Raw genomic sequence first — 17,114 nt, 5'->3', positions numbered from 1 at the left:
TAGTGCCTCTTCTATTCTGTTTTGACTCAAATTTCTCATCTCATCTGACTGCAATATTAAGCTATTTGAATGTATCAACTGGTCATCATTTTTTCCAGTTCATGTTAAGTCATGACTCGGCAGTGATGTAAAATATATGATGTGGTTGTCAAGATAACCGTGGTCCTTGGTCTAAAGAAGTCCCCAGCCACATCTGCATAAGTATACTTAAGTGTTGCTGAAATCACCTTATTTCGGAGACTTTTTAAATCCTCTGCTATTTTTCTCTGTTGCTCTCTATCCTCCACCAGTGGCTCCAGATATGTTTTCTGGAGTTCCTTCCAAAATCCATCCTCCTCCTAAAAGGAAGATATTTTATTGCTTCACCTCACTATGACACACAGCCATGTAGTTGCATGCAAAATGAAACCTACCTTTGTGAGGTAATTCTCATCTAGTCCATAACCATATGCCTTTTTCTGCAACTGTGCAATCCAGTCTTTTAACGAATGACAGAAGTAAAAACAAGATGAGAACAGTGAAAAGATACCTAAATTATTTAAAAATTGATTGTGTGTGCGTGGTAGTGTATGTGTATGTGCTGGTGTTAATTGTTAAAAAATACACAATTACTCTGCTCAGGGCACTGACGTGGAGGCTCCAGGGAACTACAACCAAAAACATAACATAAGGAAATGGACTACTAGTTTAATGAGTAAAATGCTTTAGACATCAGGCAGATTTGATCGTTTTTATAATTATCTTTTGTTATTGGTTCAAATAGCTACAATTATTCCATGCAGATAGCAAGTATGGCATCCAGAGATGACTTTACCTCTCTTCCTGTCTAGAGTCACAGCGCACCTCCAGATCTTGCATTTCAGCCTCTGCCGTGGGCTGAGATTCCCCCGGGGGACTCCCACAGCAGCTGCAGAGTTTGGCCTGCATGACCTGCCTCTGCAGGGCCGCCACGGGGGTCTTGGCCGGGCCGCCGCTCTCGCGCGTGCCCCAGGTGACGTTGTTCATGTTCACCATGGAGTAGATGGTGAGCAGCAGGTAGCCGCTGGGGATGCACAGGAAGTACATTAGGCCGTACACCACCAGCCCAAACTCCTGGGGGTGCAGGGCGGCCGTGGTGACGAATACCACCACCATGGTGATGAAAAAGATGCCTGCAGGGGTCACAAACGTTTTCTCCTCCACCATCTGACCTGCACAGGGAGATTTGAGTTGTGACTATGGATAATATGCGTATATTTGTATATTGTATATTTCATTAATTCATGTGGACATTTTTCCAGTCTGGGGTTTAACTCACCAAACTCGAAATTTGCATGAATTCATTTATTCTTAAAATATTACCTATGATTGCTGGAATTGTGGCTGTCATGAATAAAGCATATATGACGCTCATCACTGCAGCTACTGTGATCTGTGTGTCTGATTTCAGTTTGAAGCAAAGCCCAAGGTAGACAGCAGGGGGCACTATTGCTAATACCAAGGCAGCATTAACATCCACATTAAAAATGTAGGTGAAAGATCCTGAAAAAGAGAACCACAGAAACTCAGGATTTATTTTAAGGAACAGATTGTTATTATTAACTTTTCATGGAGATCTCTATTCACATTATATGAAATTACTACCAAATGGAAGATGCTTGTTGGTTTCTTTACCTGCGAGCATGAGGCAGATGCTGGCAGGGCCCAAGATGGAGGCAATCATGGTGAATATCTGGTAGAGGATGAAGGGCTTGGAGATGGATTTGTTCTTCTGGGACGTGAGTCCGCCGGAGCCCAGCAGGTCGATGGTGTTGGCCATGGTGGAGGGGCCCCAGCGCCGCCGCTGGTTGTAGAACTCCTTGAAGTCCTGCGGGGCGTTGGTGTAGGCGTCCGATGCTGCGCTGTACTCCACCCTCCAGCCCTGCTGCAGCAATAGAGTACACAGCCAGCGGTCCTCACCTGCTCACACGTGCAAGTAAAAAAAATCGACACACTATTTCTAATTCTGCTATAGCTGTACATGCTAAGTTTTTACCCCCAGAAATGTAATGTCTAATTAGCCTGCCTTGTCTGTACAATTCATTTGGGATTTAAATTTGAACTAGAGACAGTTAGGATTGCATACCAACATTTTCTACAGTTTTTGAAACACACCGGCTGTTTTACTGCATGGCAGCAAACATGGAACCATCTTTAAAAGCATGAGTTGACTGCAGATAGCCTGTGCTCATGAAGGTTGATTTACAGTCTGTGTTGAAGTGTGAAACATACCTTGGTCATACTGCACATAGTGGCCTGCTTCAGTGGCCTTGGTGGTGTACCTCTTCATGACATTGTCGTCCATGAGGGCCGCGGCTCTGAACAGACTGAAGCAGCCAGGGCTGCACAGCACACAGCCCATCACATGCTCAGCTGTCTTCTGCATCCAGTGGCCCACTGCATACTCAAACTTCTGGTACCACACCATGGGTCCTGTCAACGCAGAGCACATCAGAGCACACACACTTAGATTTCATCAGGATGCACCACACAGCACACACATTTGCACTGGTAACTGGTAACTGGTATAAATATAAATATTTGAATGATAAAAATATATTGTATACGTAGGATATTTTTGTCAGTCTGTCAGTTTGTCAGATGTCAGTCTGGGTATTTGAATTAGGATCAGCAGAGGAGAACGCTCCCTAGCAGTCCTTGAGTCTCGCACCTGTGCCGGTGGGGTGAATCCTGCCGCACGCTGCGCCCACATCTGAGTACAGCTTCAGGCGGTCAATAAGAAGCATCACCGCAGATGGCTGAAAATCGGTGTCTCCGTCCAGAGCCAGGATGAAGGTGTTGTCCTTCTCTTTCTGAATGACAGAAGAGTTTCCTTTAGATTGGGTCATAACATAGCTATACTGGAATACATGTGGGGCTACTGTATGCTAGGTCTTTACCTGTAGCTCCTCTGCCAGAGTCTTCTCATCTTTTCCCTGCTCAAACTTTCTAGCATATGCGTTGTTTAACCTCCAGCCAAGCAGATAGTAGAGGTACATTATCTGTGAGTAAAATGTTTGCATGATTAGTACTTTGCTTGTTATTTGGTTTGTTAGTGCAATCATCTGTCATTTGGCTTTAAATCACATATCTTCAGATAACCATTGCTTACATATAAAACAGATGGTTAATCAGTACCTGCTGTCTTTTTGACTCTCCAGAGTGGTTTGACTAAACCTCTGGCCAAATTTGGAAAAACAGCTCAAACCTTTGACCTTCGACCTTATCTCTGCGTCCATGCTCACCTGAGACCATCTTTTCTTGTGGCGAATCAGCTGCTTGTCCTTGAAATGCACCATTAGGGTGTTGCCCTTGGGCAGAGTGTACTGCAGCCGGCCTCCGTACGGAGTGTTGATGATCTTCTGACTGGGCAGTTCACGTCTCTGTTTGAATATGTTTGGGTCCTCCTCACTGAAGATTCTGGCAGCCAAACGACAGAACTCAGCAATTCAGACACAAGACTGGAGATCATGTTGAGGATTACAGTGAATGAACTAGAATGAACTATAGGAAACCGGATCTTTTTTACATATATTTATTCACTTACATGTACACTTCCTTCAGTACTTCCACCAAAGTCTCTCCATATTCGTTCACATGCCGCCCGGAGCTATCTTTGACATCTTTGAAAGCATCATCAAAGAAGATGTGGAACTCAAAACCTACATCATTGCTGAGGTTCCCTTTTGGCCTGTACTTGTCCAATCTAGTAAAAATGAAGATGTCATTCAGAGTATTTTTGGTGGTGGTATCCACAGTCATGATCTTAGACCCACATCTGAATCTAATTAAGGCAGAGTTTGAGTGATGGTCCAGGATCAAAGATGTTTGTTTATGTAATTGTCTTGTGTTCACATCTACACAAATACAGGAGTTGATTTTGTACCTGAACATTGAGATGATAATCTTCATCATTTCACTATAGTTTTCATGCCACATGGTAGCACACAAATACACCATCACCTTCTCTTTCATTCTGCAAAGGACACACAAAAGAAGTACTTTATAACTTTACATTCAATAAACAAAAAAACTTCCCCCCAATTTTTCATTTTGAAATATACAATAAAAGATAAAGAATAACCTTTTAAACTTGCTCATTTTCAAGAGCTCAAATCGTGTGTTGAGTAGCATGGACTGTTCTAGGAAGGCTCCTTCATAGAGCCTCCTAACGAACAGGTCCTGGGTTCTCTCGATGCGCTGAATCCGCAGGAACCAGATGTAGGCTGTGCTCAGGACGAATCCCAGCCACCAGCTGATTGTGGAGCTGCCCAGGAAACTAAGGGTCCCTGGATCCATCTCCCGCACACTGTTTCGGGCGCACAATGTGTGCGAGATGTCGGCCACTAGCCTCCAGGTCCATTCTGAGTGTTTGGTGTCTGTCAGGTTTTGACAGTGAGCGGTAGTGTTGTGGTAAGAATCTGATATTACATAGAGGCAGACCACTGGACCCAAGATTACAGCTAAGACGACCACTGATGCCAAGTACATGGGTACAGCAAAGCTACTTCTCAGGGCATGCATCTTGCAGGCCACCACCACAAACCAATGGCACATCGCAGAGGACACTATCTGTAAGGCGAGCAGGCCAAGAATCATTGTTCTGTCTTCAGATTTGATGGTTGTGACAGAAGACCAGTCTCGGCCCGATAACGGGACATATGCACCGACTACCGCTGCAGTCACAAGCACCCGCACCATACTTGACATTATGCACACCATGTTCTGGGACTGGGCCTTGTCCTTGGAGATGCTGTCTAAGAAGCGGATGTTAAAGAGGGTGCTGTAGTTCTCCCACCAGTTTAGGGAGACCAGGACGGACCCTACGATGGCCAGCCCCACCGATACTTGGACTTGTGTCTTCGTCTGAGGATCGTTCCTGTCTTCTAGGAGAAAGCCAAGAGCAAAGAGCAGGTAGCCCAGAAAGATCAGCACGATGGCCATTATGGGGAGTGTCATGATCCTCTTCCTTTCTTTGGCGATGCACTCAGCCCACACCTGAAATGCTGCAGAAAGGACACTGACGCTGTTCAGCAGCATCACATTGGTGATGATGTCAAACTGTGGCATGGAGACCACCGTGAGAAGCGTGGCCCCCAGAGCCACCATGAACTCCACACACAGCACCTGGGAGGACAGCAGAAACAATGCATATACATGTATATGCACAAATATTCAGACATTTACAATCACACGCTGGTATCTCATAAATAATTCTTAGCCATGGTGTGTTATTCTGTCTTATCACATGTCTAAAGACCATGTTATCGACTTGGTTTCCAGGATAAACCTGCTGACATAAGTTTGTCTGAATCTGCAGAAGTTTCTCTTTCTCTTTAGACATGTGATAACACAGGGTAACACACCATGACTAAGAATTAAAGTAATCTAAAAAAAAAAAATCAAACTTCTGCAGATTCAGACAAACCTATGTCAGCAGGTTTATCCTGGAAACCAAGTGGAAATGTAATGTAACATGCAGCGTTATCCAACAAGAGAGTTCCTTTAAACTCACCCACAGTATGGTTCTGCATTTGGGTTTGTTTGAATCTCTGAAGATGAGTTTCCACAGGCTCTTGAGGAAGAGAAGGACACTGGGCCCAATCACAGCACAGCCAATACATAAGAATGCGAAAGGTTTCTGATCCATTGGCAGCACCTCTGTTGCATTGCTTGCCAGTGTAATCAGGAGCAAAAAGCTTGACTATGTTGAAGAGAAAAATGAATAGTGGTATTATGTTCTGGAGTACAAAATATGTAAGACAGGATACAGTATATTCTTATAACAAACTCAGTTTAAATGAACAGTCATACCTTACTTAACAGTGCAAGAGCAAACACCAGTAAGCCAACAATTATGCATATGAACCAAAGAAGGCATTTCACTCTTTTTCTGGGTTTCTGACAATCCTGAATAGTGGGACGTTCTCGGCATGCATCCCAGGCCCTGCTGACACTAAAATGTTGTGTGATTTAATGAGAATTCATAATCAATATGTTTGAACCGTTATGAACAAATTAGGTTCAACATGTTTAAGAAAATACACATATAAATACTGTATGTGATATATAAAAATGTATAATGTTCATACATTAAAATAATACATAATTATGAATATTTGTATTTAATGTCAACAAAACAACAGCTTTCCTGAGAGACTAATATCAGGTGTTTTTTCCGTAGATGACGAATACAAGCAAAATCAGAAAAAACCTAGGCTTTATTAATTATTTGTCATTATTTATAATAAAATCAAAAGTTATATTTTAGAATGTTTATATAATTATAAATAAGTTAAATATTAATGTAAGGCATTTATTAGTATCAAATGCATGTTGAAAGTTTGTACCTGAAACCATCCGCTCTCTGTTCCACCTCCATTATGTTGCTGGGAGACTCTCTGTGCTCTGGTCGTCTCTGGTGCCTCTTCATAATGCCAAGGAACCCAATTGGTCTGGTACATGGTCTTAAAATGTATCACTGATTTTGTTTTTTGTTGGGGGGGGGGTGTGGTTGGACTTTGTCCATTTTCTCAGCTGTTGCATGGTAGGATTAATCATGCAACAGGTCACACTTCCTGATGACAGGAAAGTTAATGTGCATCAAACAAGGAAGGATTAGAGGTCATTGGCTCTCGGTAAAACCCCTGTGTTCAAAGTTGAGAGTTCTCCAGGAAGGTATTTTGACCTAATGTGGACCTCTCGTTTCCAGAATACAAAAGTAATTTGAAAGCTGCTATTACTGTATGTTTATTTTTCCACTGCTTTGGATGTGGAATGTACAACCACAACTCAGAAAAAGTTGGGACGGTGTGTTTAATTAAAATTAAAACTGAAAACAATGATTTGTAAATTCTCTTTGACCTTTTAAAAACAATTTAACATTTAAAACATTTAAAAACAATACAACAGCACATTATTTGATGTTTTACCTCATGAATTTAGTTTTTTTTTTTTTTTAAAACACTTTATTCAATTTTCATTCTTGCAACGTATTTAAAACAAAGTTGTGACAGTAAAGCATTTATGACTTTGTAATGTTGCCATTCCTTTTCACAACACTTAAAAGATGTTAAGGGACTGAAGACACCAAGTGAGGAAGTGTTTCAGGTGTAACTTTGTCCCATTTGTGTGCATTTGTCACATTTTGCTCTTTATTCTCTATTGGGGACAAGTCACGACTGCAGGCAGGCAAGTCCAGCACCCACACACCCTTCTTCCTCAGCGATGGCTTTGAAATGTGTGCAGTATGTGGTTTTGCATTGTCTTGTTGAAAAATGCATGGGCTTCCCTGGAAAGGATGTCGTCTTGAAGGAAGCATATGTATGTAATCATGATAACAATGACCTGTTGACATCACTTGTTTCAAATCACATCATTATTTAATCATTTTTTATTTATTATTTTATAATTTATTTACAGCACTTGTGGATTAGATTATGGTCTAAAAATGGTCATAAAATAAGACTCTCAAGAAACCATTTACATATAATGAGGTTACTCAAATATCTACCTTCGACAACCTCTGAACCACCTCTGAATCAAACAAGGAAGGAGGAGAGGTATATGGCTCTCAGTAAAACCCCTGAGTTCAAGTTGAGAGATCTTAGTTTCATAGCTCATTGTTTCGCTATTGATTTGGAAGTTGTATTTGCTGGAAGCAGGAACAAGGAAGCTAATTAGGCCGAATGTGGACCTCTCATTTTCAGGATACAAAAGTTATTAGAAATCTACTAATTGTGCATGTGTGTGCTTTTGTATAGGAATCACTGAGAAACCTCTGTGTCTTTGAAAGAACATCCAATTTTTTTCAATAATATTGACATATAGAATTGAAAGAAGCATCCACAGACTCAAATATGTGCAAAAATCTTTTAATTTACAAGCTTTCGGTCAGAGACCTTTTTGATGGCATGAACAAGTAGTATACCTACAGTATATAAAGCTCCGGCTCTTCAGCCAAGTCTGTCCTCAATTATTTTGACATAAAATTGAGCCGAAATATAGTGTAAACAATGATAATATTGTAAATGATTTCAGTAGGAAACAGCTAATTATGAACGAAATATCGGCATAGCCGTACATTTCTGCAACCATCACTCCTATGTTTCAATGGCATATCATGTCTAATCATGTGAGAAAAGCTAATTCATCATTAGAAATCCCTTTTGCAATTATATTTGTTCATCTGAAAATGGATGTGCTGTTTAAGAAAGCAATAAAACTAGCCTTCTTTTAGGCTACTTGAGTTTTGGTGCAGTGTTTTTTCCTTGAAGGAAAGTTGGGTAGGTTTGTTAAAGTTAAAGTTAATAATATCCACCTACTGACATCACCATGGCAATGGGCATAATTATTGGCGTGTACTTCCTTTTCAGCATGCAAGTATGTATGCGAAACCCATTAAGGGCACATTACTGTTCCTTCAGACATGGCTGGGCATTCAGCAGTGTAGCATCAAGCTCCATACCGCTGTTCTGCAACTGCTGAATTACTTGAAAAGTCTCTTCTGAAGTTTTTGTCTTGTTTATTTATTTATTTAGCGCTGATGAATTTTGTGTAATTTTTTTTATATATATTTAATGTTTTTGTACAATGTTTATTATTAATGGGACACCTTATTATTGTATTGTTCTTTAAATTCTTAATGTATCACAGAAAAAAACCATTGAATAAATAATCCTAGTTAAAGTAGTAGTAGTAGTAGTAGTTGCAGCAGTAGTAATAATAGGCCTCAAAGTACCCCCAAAACATTGGTGCTTTGAAGCACCTAAAGTGGTTCTAGACCATGCTGAAAAAAAGGGTTCCTCAAAGAACCTGATAAACTGATGTGTTTCAAAGGGTTCCTGGAGGCTCCCAAAAGGGTTCCGCCACATCCTTCACAGAACAGGCTCTACAGGCTCTCCCTTCACAAACTAGTTGTAACCCAGATAGACAGAGGAGTGGGGAGCCCAAGTGCACTGATTCCATACAGCAAGTATCAACGAGTGACCACATCCATTGCAAATGTGGTGAGAGGGGGGTAGTCCTTAACATGGTTTTAATGAACAAGACTCTGGAATGATTCTCCTAGCAGCTGTATTCCACTGAGGAAATGAAACAGGTGTTGTTATGTTCCCCAGCTCTGGTGGCATGCTGCAGAATGGGACCTTGGGGCCGTTGGGCTCCCTCTACTGTCTGTTTTTGTGATGGAACACCCGGGTTACCTGAGTTGGCCTCTATAAGCAGTCACAGGACCTTTGGGGAAGAGGCACATAGGAATTTTCGAGTCATTGTGAGAGCGTGTCCTTCTCCCAAGTGTTCTTTCGAAATCCTGATTCCTGGCTCTTATTGATCCTGGCTGAAAATGATCTTAGGTCATTCTGCGTCTATTGTTGCCTAATTTATTTGTCCAAATTGTGTCAATAAATCAAACCCTGTACTTTTGAACCGAGCCGACTTGTTTGCGCCTCCCCTTTATGTACGTTCAGCGGGGGCTGGCCGTAACAGCTGTCATCATGACCTGGATAACAGACAGATGTTTTACACCCCTGTTCTGCCAGATGTTGATGTTCATGTTGCAGTATTAAGTATATGACTTATGTTAAAAAAACAGGGATTGATTCGATACAGTATAGTCAAAGATATTTAATAAGAGACCATTACTTCCAGAACAAGGGGCCTTTTCTGTCACTATAAAAACGTATTTCTCTTCTTACACCTTTACACAATGTAATAACTATCTTAAATGTTTTGTTCTGCTGTGGGCTATTGTACAAAGTAGTAGTATGTAGTGACAGCACTGTCTACTAGCGTATGAATTTCCATTTTCCTGTTTCAATGCAAAGTTCCTCTGATGAGACAGTTGCATCTGCATCTCCTCCCATCCTCCTTTCCTCTCCTCTCCTCGTATCCCATTTCTCTTTCCCCCACAATCTACTTCTCTCCCTTTCTATCTGAATCGTCCCCCCTCTCTCACTCCGTCACTCCTACTGGCCGCCTGTGGTCACTGCACGTCCCAGATCTCGCAGAGCAGCGGCGTGAACTTGTGGTCGCTCATGCGCCAGGAGGTGAGCATCTCGGCGTGGTGGTGGTTGAGGGTGCGCAGCTCCGTTAGGCGGCCCAGTAGCCGGGCGAAGTGCTGGGCTTCCTGCGGGTGCTGCAGCTTGCAGAACTTCCTCAGCACCTCCAGCATGGTCTCCTGCAGCCCCTCCACCGCCTGCTGATCCCTTACATAGGGCCGGTCTGGGGATAGGAGGGGATAGAACACATAATCACTAAAAAAGTGGAGCTGAGCTCAGCTATTGCTGCAATGACAACACTATTGCCAGTCATATACACTGAAAAAAGGGGAAAAGATGTTTGTCAGATTGTCGGAAACAATGTCCACCATATCCAATTCAACCATGTAGATTAGATAAGCCTGAAACAATGAATTAAGTTCACAACAGGGAATGTAAAATGATGGACCTCTGGTCTCTGGAGAACCTTGCGTACATCACTACCTTGTTAGATGGATTTTCCCGCCTATATAAACCAATGTACACGTCATTTCAGACACTTTTTCATTCTAGATTTTCTTCGGAATCGTGTGTATGGAATTACGATGATACCAGGGGCGACCATACGGTTTGTGACTAAAAAGGACTTCAGTAGGACTCAGTTCAAAACTCCACCTGAGCTGCTTAGTCGCTGTGCATCATCTAACACTTAAGCTAGCAGCAACGAGTATAATTGAATTATAATTGGGAACTACGCCTTTGAGCAACTAAGCCTTTGTTGTTATCACCGATTATTCCATCGTTAGCTTAGGAGGCTATCTGACATCCTGTCAGATCCAACGTCTGGTAGGTAGCTAGTTGTTGCCCCTAGTGCAATGCTATATGCGCAGACATGGTTTCCAAGGCTTAGTAATTGCTGTGCTGAGACATACAGTATTTCTTCTCTGATGATCCGCATTCTTCTCTGGTGAAAAGAAGCTGTTAGCATCTTAAAATGGATTTGGCTAGGTGCTCTACATGCCCTAACTTAATAGAGGTTATGGATGGACATTACTGCTGCCCAGAGTGCCTGGGTATGGAGCATCTCTGGAAGTGTTGTCTGACCCGTGCCCTGAGTGCGCTATCATGCCACAGGCACAGTTGGCTAGAATAGAGGGTTTGTTGGTCAATTTTATGTTCTCCTCGGATATTCTAGTCTCTCGGCATAAGCAATCGCCAGCACATGTACAAAAAAATCAAGCTCTTTCTGATTTAGAGGGTAGAGTGGAGCCACCTTGTAAGAGCCCCCCCCCCCCACAGTAGTGGCACAGGCGAATGTTATGAAGAGAACAGCCTGTGCCACATGATTCACCATCACCCACCCGCTTGTGTTCAAAGCAAGGTGACTGCCTCAGACACTCTTTTTAGTCTTAAGACTTCTTTCCAGCACCAGTGTCAAGGAATCAGAGAATGTGTTCCTCAGTCATTCACAGCACACCTCTCTTGTGATACTGCAGTGTTGTGATTTCACTTCTGTGGTGAAATCTGCGTTGGATGGTGTCAGGAAGGCTGTCCACCCAGAACAGATTACCGTGCACTTGTGGCGGTGCAGGATCTGCAGGCAGTTGGCCTGAGCAACATAAATTCGAATCAAGCATTGCTTCACTCATTGTGTCTCCTCACGAAGCACTCTGTGAAAATGTGCGTTGCCCGAGTGCGGATGAGGTTCTTTCCCGTGGCAGCTCTTCGCACAACAGACCAGTTGTTTGTTTGCTTTGATGGTGCGCTAAGCATCGTTTGTTACATTGGGTGGTGAAAGCAATTACTCGTGCCTACAAGTCCACAGGGCATGCAGTGCCCTCTTCTAGTCACTGTCACTCAACGCCAGCTCTTGCAACGTCTTGGTTTGTTCCCCTTTCTGAGCACAGCTACGTGGGCTTCCACGAGAATGATCTTGAGGCTGAAATGACGTGTACATTGATTTATATAGGCGGGAACATGTCATATGTCACGAGATGGCAACTTTGAATTCTATTCTCGATCAAAGGGTGGATACAAAGATATTTCATCACCGCCCTGGTGGTCTTCCACTCAGTCATAGAACCACGGTTACATCCGTTTCCGGTGATGTTTCTGTTAATCGATAAATGTGTGTTCTTGTATAGTTTGTTCAACACAATTGTGTCCCAATTTCCTGTGCACTGCTTTCATTCCCATGTCTGATCTGTGCAGTTACTGTTAGTGATACTCTGCTGCTGTTGGGCATTCACACACGCAATGCTACTTACAACTGATGATGTTTTGTCATCTGAAATCAGAAGAAGAAACATTCTAAAATTCCCACCTGGTAATCTATATCTCTATGGGTATGACTGACCTGGTGTGAGAATAGTGATTGCGGTGAGGAGAGCATGCTCCTCCTGAAGCATTTGCAGCTCCCCGATACTCTTATAGAAGTTGAACATGGGCGTGATAAATTCCTCAGAGATCCCTAAGAAAGAGAGAGAGAGAGAGAGAGAGAGAGAGAGAGAGAGAGAGAGAGAGAGAGAGAGAGAGGCCATTAGACGATTTGGAGACACATGAGGTGGAGATACTTTTCCATCAGGATCATTGGCTGGATTAAACTGTTACATATCTGAGAATTATGCTGAATATGATAAATATTTAAAACATGCTTTGAACATTACTGATTTATGAAATTGCTGGCATGAAGCTAAAGGGTTTTGTGTTTTTTCTTATTATGGTCCTCCAACAAAACCCCTGTGGTTTCCTTTCTATGGTCTACTAGGAAATCAAGTGTGAGTAGAGCACACTCAAAAGGTCAGTGTATTACGTGTTCTCTAATACTAAATCAGTAAACCACTAGGCATAAGTGGGAACAGTAATTCCCACAAGGGCGTCTTTGAATTTAGAGTGGCAGTGACTATTCTCTTTAACCACCAGGTGTCAGTGTTGCCCACATTGCTTTAATGCACACAAGAAATGAAAAGGGACCTTCTTTATCATTGAAAAAAATGTTTATACAATATCGATTGGAGTGTTTATTAATTCTTTTAAATAATGCATATTATTTCTCATTAACCTCTCAAAGTCTTAATGACATTTTTGTCATTAAATTAGTTAATAACAGTCCTCAGTCGAAGTTACACAATATTCAATTATGCCTAGGAAAACAGGTTTAGATGGCCTACAATGACCAATGACTAATAACTTTTCCATCGCTTAATTTGGAACATGCAAAATGATGATCTGTTGTAATATAGCAAAGCGAGGAACGTCATGCTTAATGCTTAAAACCTCATGCTTTTGTTTTGCACCATCCATGATTCTGTCATGACACAAACACAGTTATTGAAATCTTTTCTTTGAAACCCACCTGCCCAACTGAGGCCATTCAAATGATGGTTCAGAGGGTTCGGGCACTCTGCCTTTGTGTGAGGTCTTTATTATCGTCTATGATATCATCACTGTTATTTTGCCTGTGGTGGGATCTTTTGTTATGCAAAGCAGAGGGCGATGGACAATCTCATTAGAAAGATATGACGGCGTTTCTGTGCCCTGGCAAGGGATGGGATCAACTGACTGTAGGGAGATCCTCATCAGAAGACCTACTAGCACACCGACTCATTATGTGCATAACATCGTATGGTTCAAAAGCATGAAACAATTGAAAATGTCCCCAGCCAAAACACTTGCACTTTAGGCAAATCCAATCCCAATTTTGACGCCTGTCACATTCATGTGAAAAAATAAAGAAGAAAGAGAAAGAGAAAGAAAATGACACGAAAGAAGAAGCTTGAGTGCTTTGACATCACAGAGCTCTCAGTCGGGAGAAGTGTCATACGCGGACAGAGGAGAGCGAGACCGAGACTGAGAGAGATGGCGGGACAATAGCCCCTCGATGTTTAGATAGAGAACAAAAGCTTCTTTAGACAGTGCCTCTCATTCCTCCTTCTAGCTGGCCTTTCCCTACACCAGGGGAATAGAGTGACGCATTCAAAAACCCCAACCAACAACCCCCCACCCTTCTCCCACCCTCACCATGCATCCAGCTGCATCAACCTGATAGCACAGGGATGCCAGTATACATTGAATAAATACATTCACAAATAGTTTTGATAATAAACTGTCTTCAGTTAATAGTCTTGAACTAAAGTGAAGCGGTGCCATGTGCTAGATGTAGGTTATTCCTTGAACACAGGAGGGCATATTTTGGGAGTGGTAACAGCTGCCAGTAATGGAGGGCACATGCAGCGCCTCTGTAGAGTTGGCACACTGGCAGAATCAGTGATGGGGGCACTTAAGAGTCTCAAAGCCTTTGCCCAATTGAAAGCCTCTGAGTCATCGATTTTCTCCCTCTTGCCTGGACTGGCTTCAGTCATATGCCCACCCCCATTAAACTTAAACAACACACTGACCAAATCACACTCCATGGCAACAACTATGGTGTATGTGTGTATTGTGACAACCTGTAGGTCTGTGTGTGCCCTGCTGGGCAAATAGGGTGCCTACAACATCGTACGTACAATTAGTAGAGATTGTTAAATGATGGCTCCACCAAGATATTTAGCCATTGAATATTCATGACAATTTGATCACATCGCCTGCACTTACATAATTTACACACGCTAGCATATAATGCCATCAGTTCTCCATGAATGCAGTCTCCATTCTACCCCTGTATTCAAGCGTCATTGCATGTCATTCACCCTGTCAAAATCACAGGACCATGCAGACTGTCCTCATTGACCACACAGCCACAGGTCCATGCCAGAGTAAGTGCTTGCCTTCAACTCAACCCTGAAACTGAGCCTTCAGGAGTCTGCAGTGTGCTATTACCAGTGTAACCCACACCTGTACCTGTACAATCAGGACTTGCCATAATTCCCGTCAGGTTTATTCCTGAGGGGGCGAGGGGGGGGGGGGGGTGCATCATTTATGACCAGCCTTCTAAAAGTGTCAAACCTTTCCCATGACTCTACCATGCAAAGAGGCTCCATAATGCTGGTGAGCACAGGGCCGCTGGGAGGCCTTGATTGGCCAGAGTGATATGTGGACTTCTCAGGACGGCTGAAAAGCCTGCAAGGTTTTCTGACGTAGAGTCGTACTGCATCTAAGCTTGAGGAGAACTGCTGAAGTAGACGGCTCTCTGAAAAGAAGTTAGTCCGGTCATGTGGCTCTGTTCACGTCAGTGACGTACCACTCTTGCGGATCCTGTCCTCCAGCACCTCTGTGTGTCCCTGAGGGAGCTTGCGTGTGAAGACCTGGGCTGAGCGCAGAAACATGGCCTCCACCGCCGAGCCTTTCAGGAGAGCGATCTGGTCCTCGTGGTCCAAGCTCTGAAAACCTACCAATCACAACATAAGACATTACGACAGAGAACAGCCTCCTTTGTATGTGCTCTAACACTGAAGCTAGGAGTAGCTACACGTTTGCACATTGGAGCATATCCGATTGCTGCAAATTATAGGGGTCATCTTTAGAAATAAAGCAAGATGACACGCATTCACTTATTGAGTGTTGTCAACTTTTATCAGAGCTTTATCAGAGCTACTGTACGATCCAGTAATCCATCAAGATGCCCCGAAAATCAAGTACGTTTTCAGCCCTGGTATATAGATTCATAGGGCCACCTATGCTAGCCTATTCCAGTTAGCTAACTTAACATAGAAATTATGACATTATTACATTGCAGGACATGGGTCATAATGACCCACAGGCATATATTTTCTTGTCTAACTTGACAACAGAAACACATTACACCATGATATTCCATGTAATCAAAAAAAAAACACGATAAAGCTGTTTGAAAAATCCCAAGGGCCACATTATCAAAGAACTAGGGGTAGAATGTTCAGCTCTGGGGGTCTGTGAGTAGGCTATCAATGGGGGCATCTGCTATGGTTGTGGTCTATAAAACTACCTGTGTTCATTTCTTAAGGAATATCTGAAAGCCACAATCAATGTTGAGGGGAATTACAGTAGGAGCTACACTCCCATCACACTTGAGTCTACATGCACACGGAATCTTTCCATCAATGGAACAGGTGGCAAACTGATGGGAGGGCTCCATAAAATCACAGCTAATGAATCATGATTAGCCAGAATGTAAGCCTTCCAGACCTGGGATGTTTTTGGTGAACTCCACCAGCACTTGGACGTGACTTGTAGCCATTTCTGTGAGTAACTGGAAATTCTCCTCTGCGTTGAACTGCTCCTGGAGCTGCAGATAGGTGTGGGGAGAGGGAGATAGGAAGGAGGGAAAAGATTAGGCTCACCAACATTTTACCGCTCAAAGGAGCAATAAGAGAAGTTACGTAAACCCTGTGAACAGATGCAGAGGATTGACTTTTACTGCCTTCAGTTGGAAGAACACATTTGCCAAGGGCCAACACATAGTACTGCAGGGCAAAGGAATTCTATATTTCAGTATTTGTGACCTCCATAGGTTACACATTAACAAAAAATATGTAGTGCAACAACTGTTAAACAATTGTTTAAAATGTTTGAAGACTTGAGGCATTGGGGAAATAACCTGCACTTTTTGGACCATACAAATGAGAGCCACATACCAGTTTCTTAGCTTGGTCTGGAGGAATCCGATGTTTATTGTAAGCGTCAACAATGTAATTGAGCAGAGCCTGTTGTTCTTGACTGAGTTCCACTTTTTCCTGTGGGTTCATAGAAACCAAGTCACACAGTGGCAGCGTACTACTGTGGGCCACATATCCTCATAGTTGGACACACAGTGGCAGTACACTACTGTGGGCCACATATCCTCATGGTTGGACACACAGTGGCAGTACACTACTGTGGGCCACATATCCTCGTGGTTGGACACACAGTGGCAGTACACTACTGTGGGCCACATATCCTCGTGGTTGGACACACAGTGGCAGTACACTACTGTGGGCCACATATCCTCATAGTTGGACACACAGTGGCAGTACACTACTGTGGGCCACATATCCTCGTAGTTGGACACACAGTGGCAGTACACTACTGTGGGCCACATATCCTCGTGGTTGGACACACAGTGGCAGTACACTACTGTGGGCCACATATCCTCATAGTTGGACACACAGTGGCAGTACACTACTGTGGGCCACATATCCTCATAGTTGGACACACAGTGGCAGT

General features: G+C 42.9%; 2 protein-coding genes across 3 annotated transcripts in view; both read right to left on the bottom strand.

Moving 5' to 3' along the window:
- Positions 1-810: 810 nt before the first annotated feature.
- On the bottom strand, positions 811-5,668 carry si:ch211-264e16.2 (chitin synthase chs-2). Its single transcript, XM_031561916.2, is given in 10 exon segments — positions 811-1,190; positions 1,342-1,521; positions 1,654-1,938; positions 2,251-2,451; positions 2,690-3,020; positions 3,264-3,438; positions 3,566-3,724; positions 3,905-3,994; positions 4,112-5,145; positions 5,534-5,668. Coding segments are annotated over 10 exon segments (2,970 nt in total).
- Positions 5,669-9,627: 3,959 nt separating this feature from the next.
- nr1h4 (nuclear receptor subfamily 1, group H, member 4) overlaps positions 9,628-17,114 on the bottom strand; it is a 16,671-nt gene continuing 9,184 nt past the window's right edge. For both annotated transcript variants that reach the window (XM_012825036.3, XM_031564274.2), the window contains 5 exons: positions 16,547-16,645; positions 16,098-16,197; positions 15,175-15,321; positions 12,352-12,465; positions 9,628-10,239 (listed from right to left, as the gene is read on the bottom strand). In XM_012825036.3, the coding sequence (XP_012680490.1) occupies positions 10,001-10,239; positions 12,352-12,465; positions 15,175-15,321; positions 16,098-16,197; positions 16,547-16,645 (699 nt within the window). In that variant the 3' untranslated portion in view covers positions 9,628-10,000. The remainder of the gene's footprint in view (positions 10,240-12,351; positions 12,466-15,174; positions 15,322-16,097; positions 16,198-16,546; positions 16,646-17,114) is intronic.

Source organism: Clupea harengus, chromosome 3, assembly GCF_900700415.2.
Source record: "Clupea harengus chromosome 3, Ch_v2.0.2, whole genome shotgun sequence".
Lineage (NCBI taxonomy): Eukaryota > Metazoa > Chordata > Actinopteri > Clupeiformes > Clupeidae > Clupea > Clupea harengus.
Note: the sequence above shows the minus strand (reverse complement) of the source record. Positions and strands in the feature narration are given on the sequence as shown.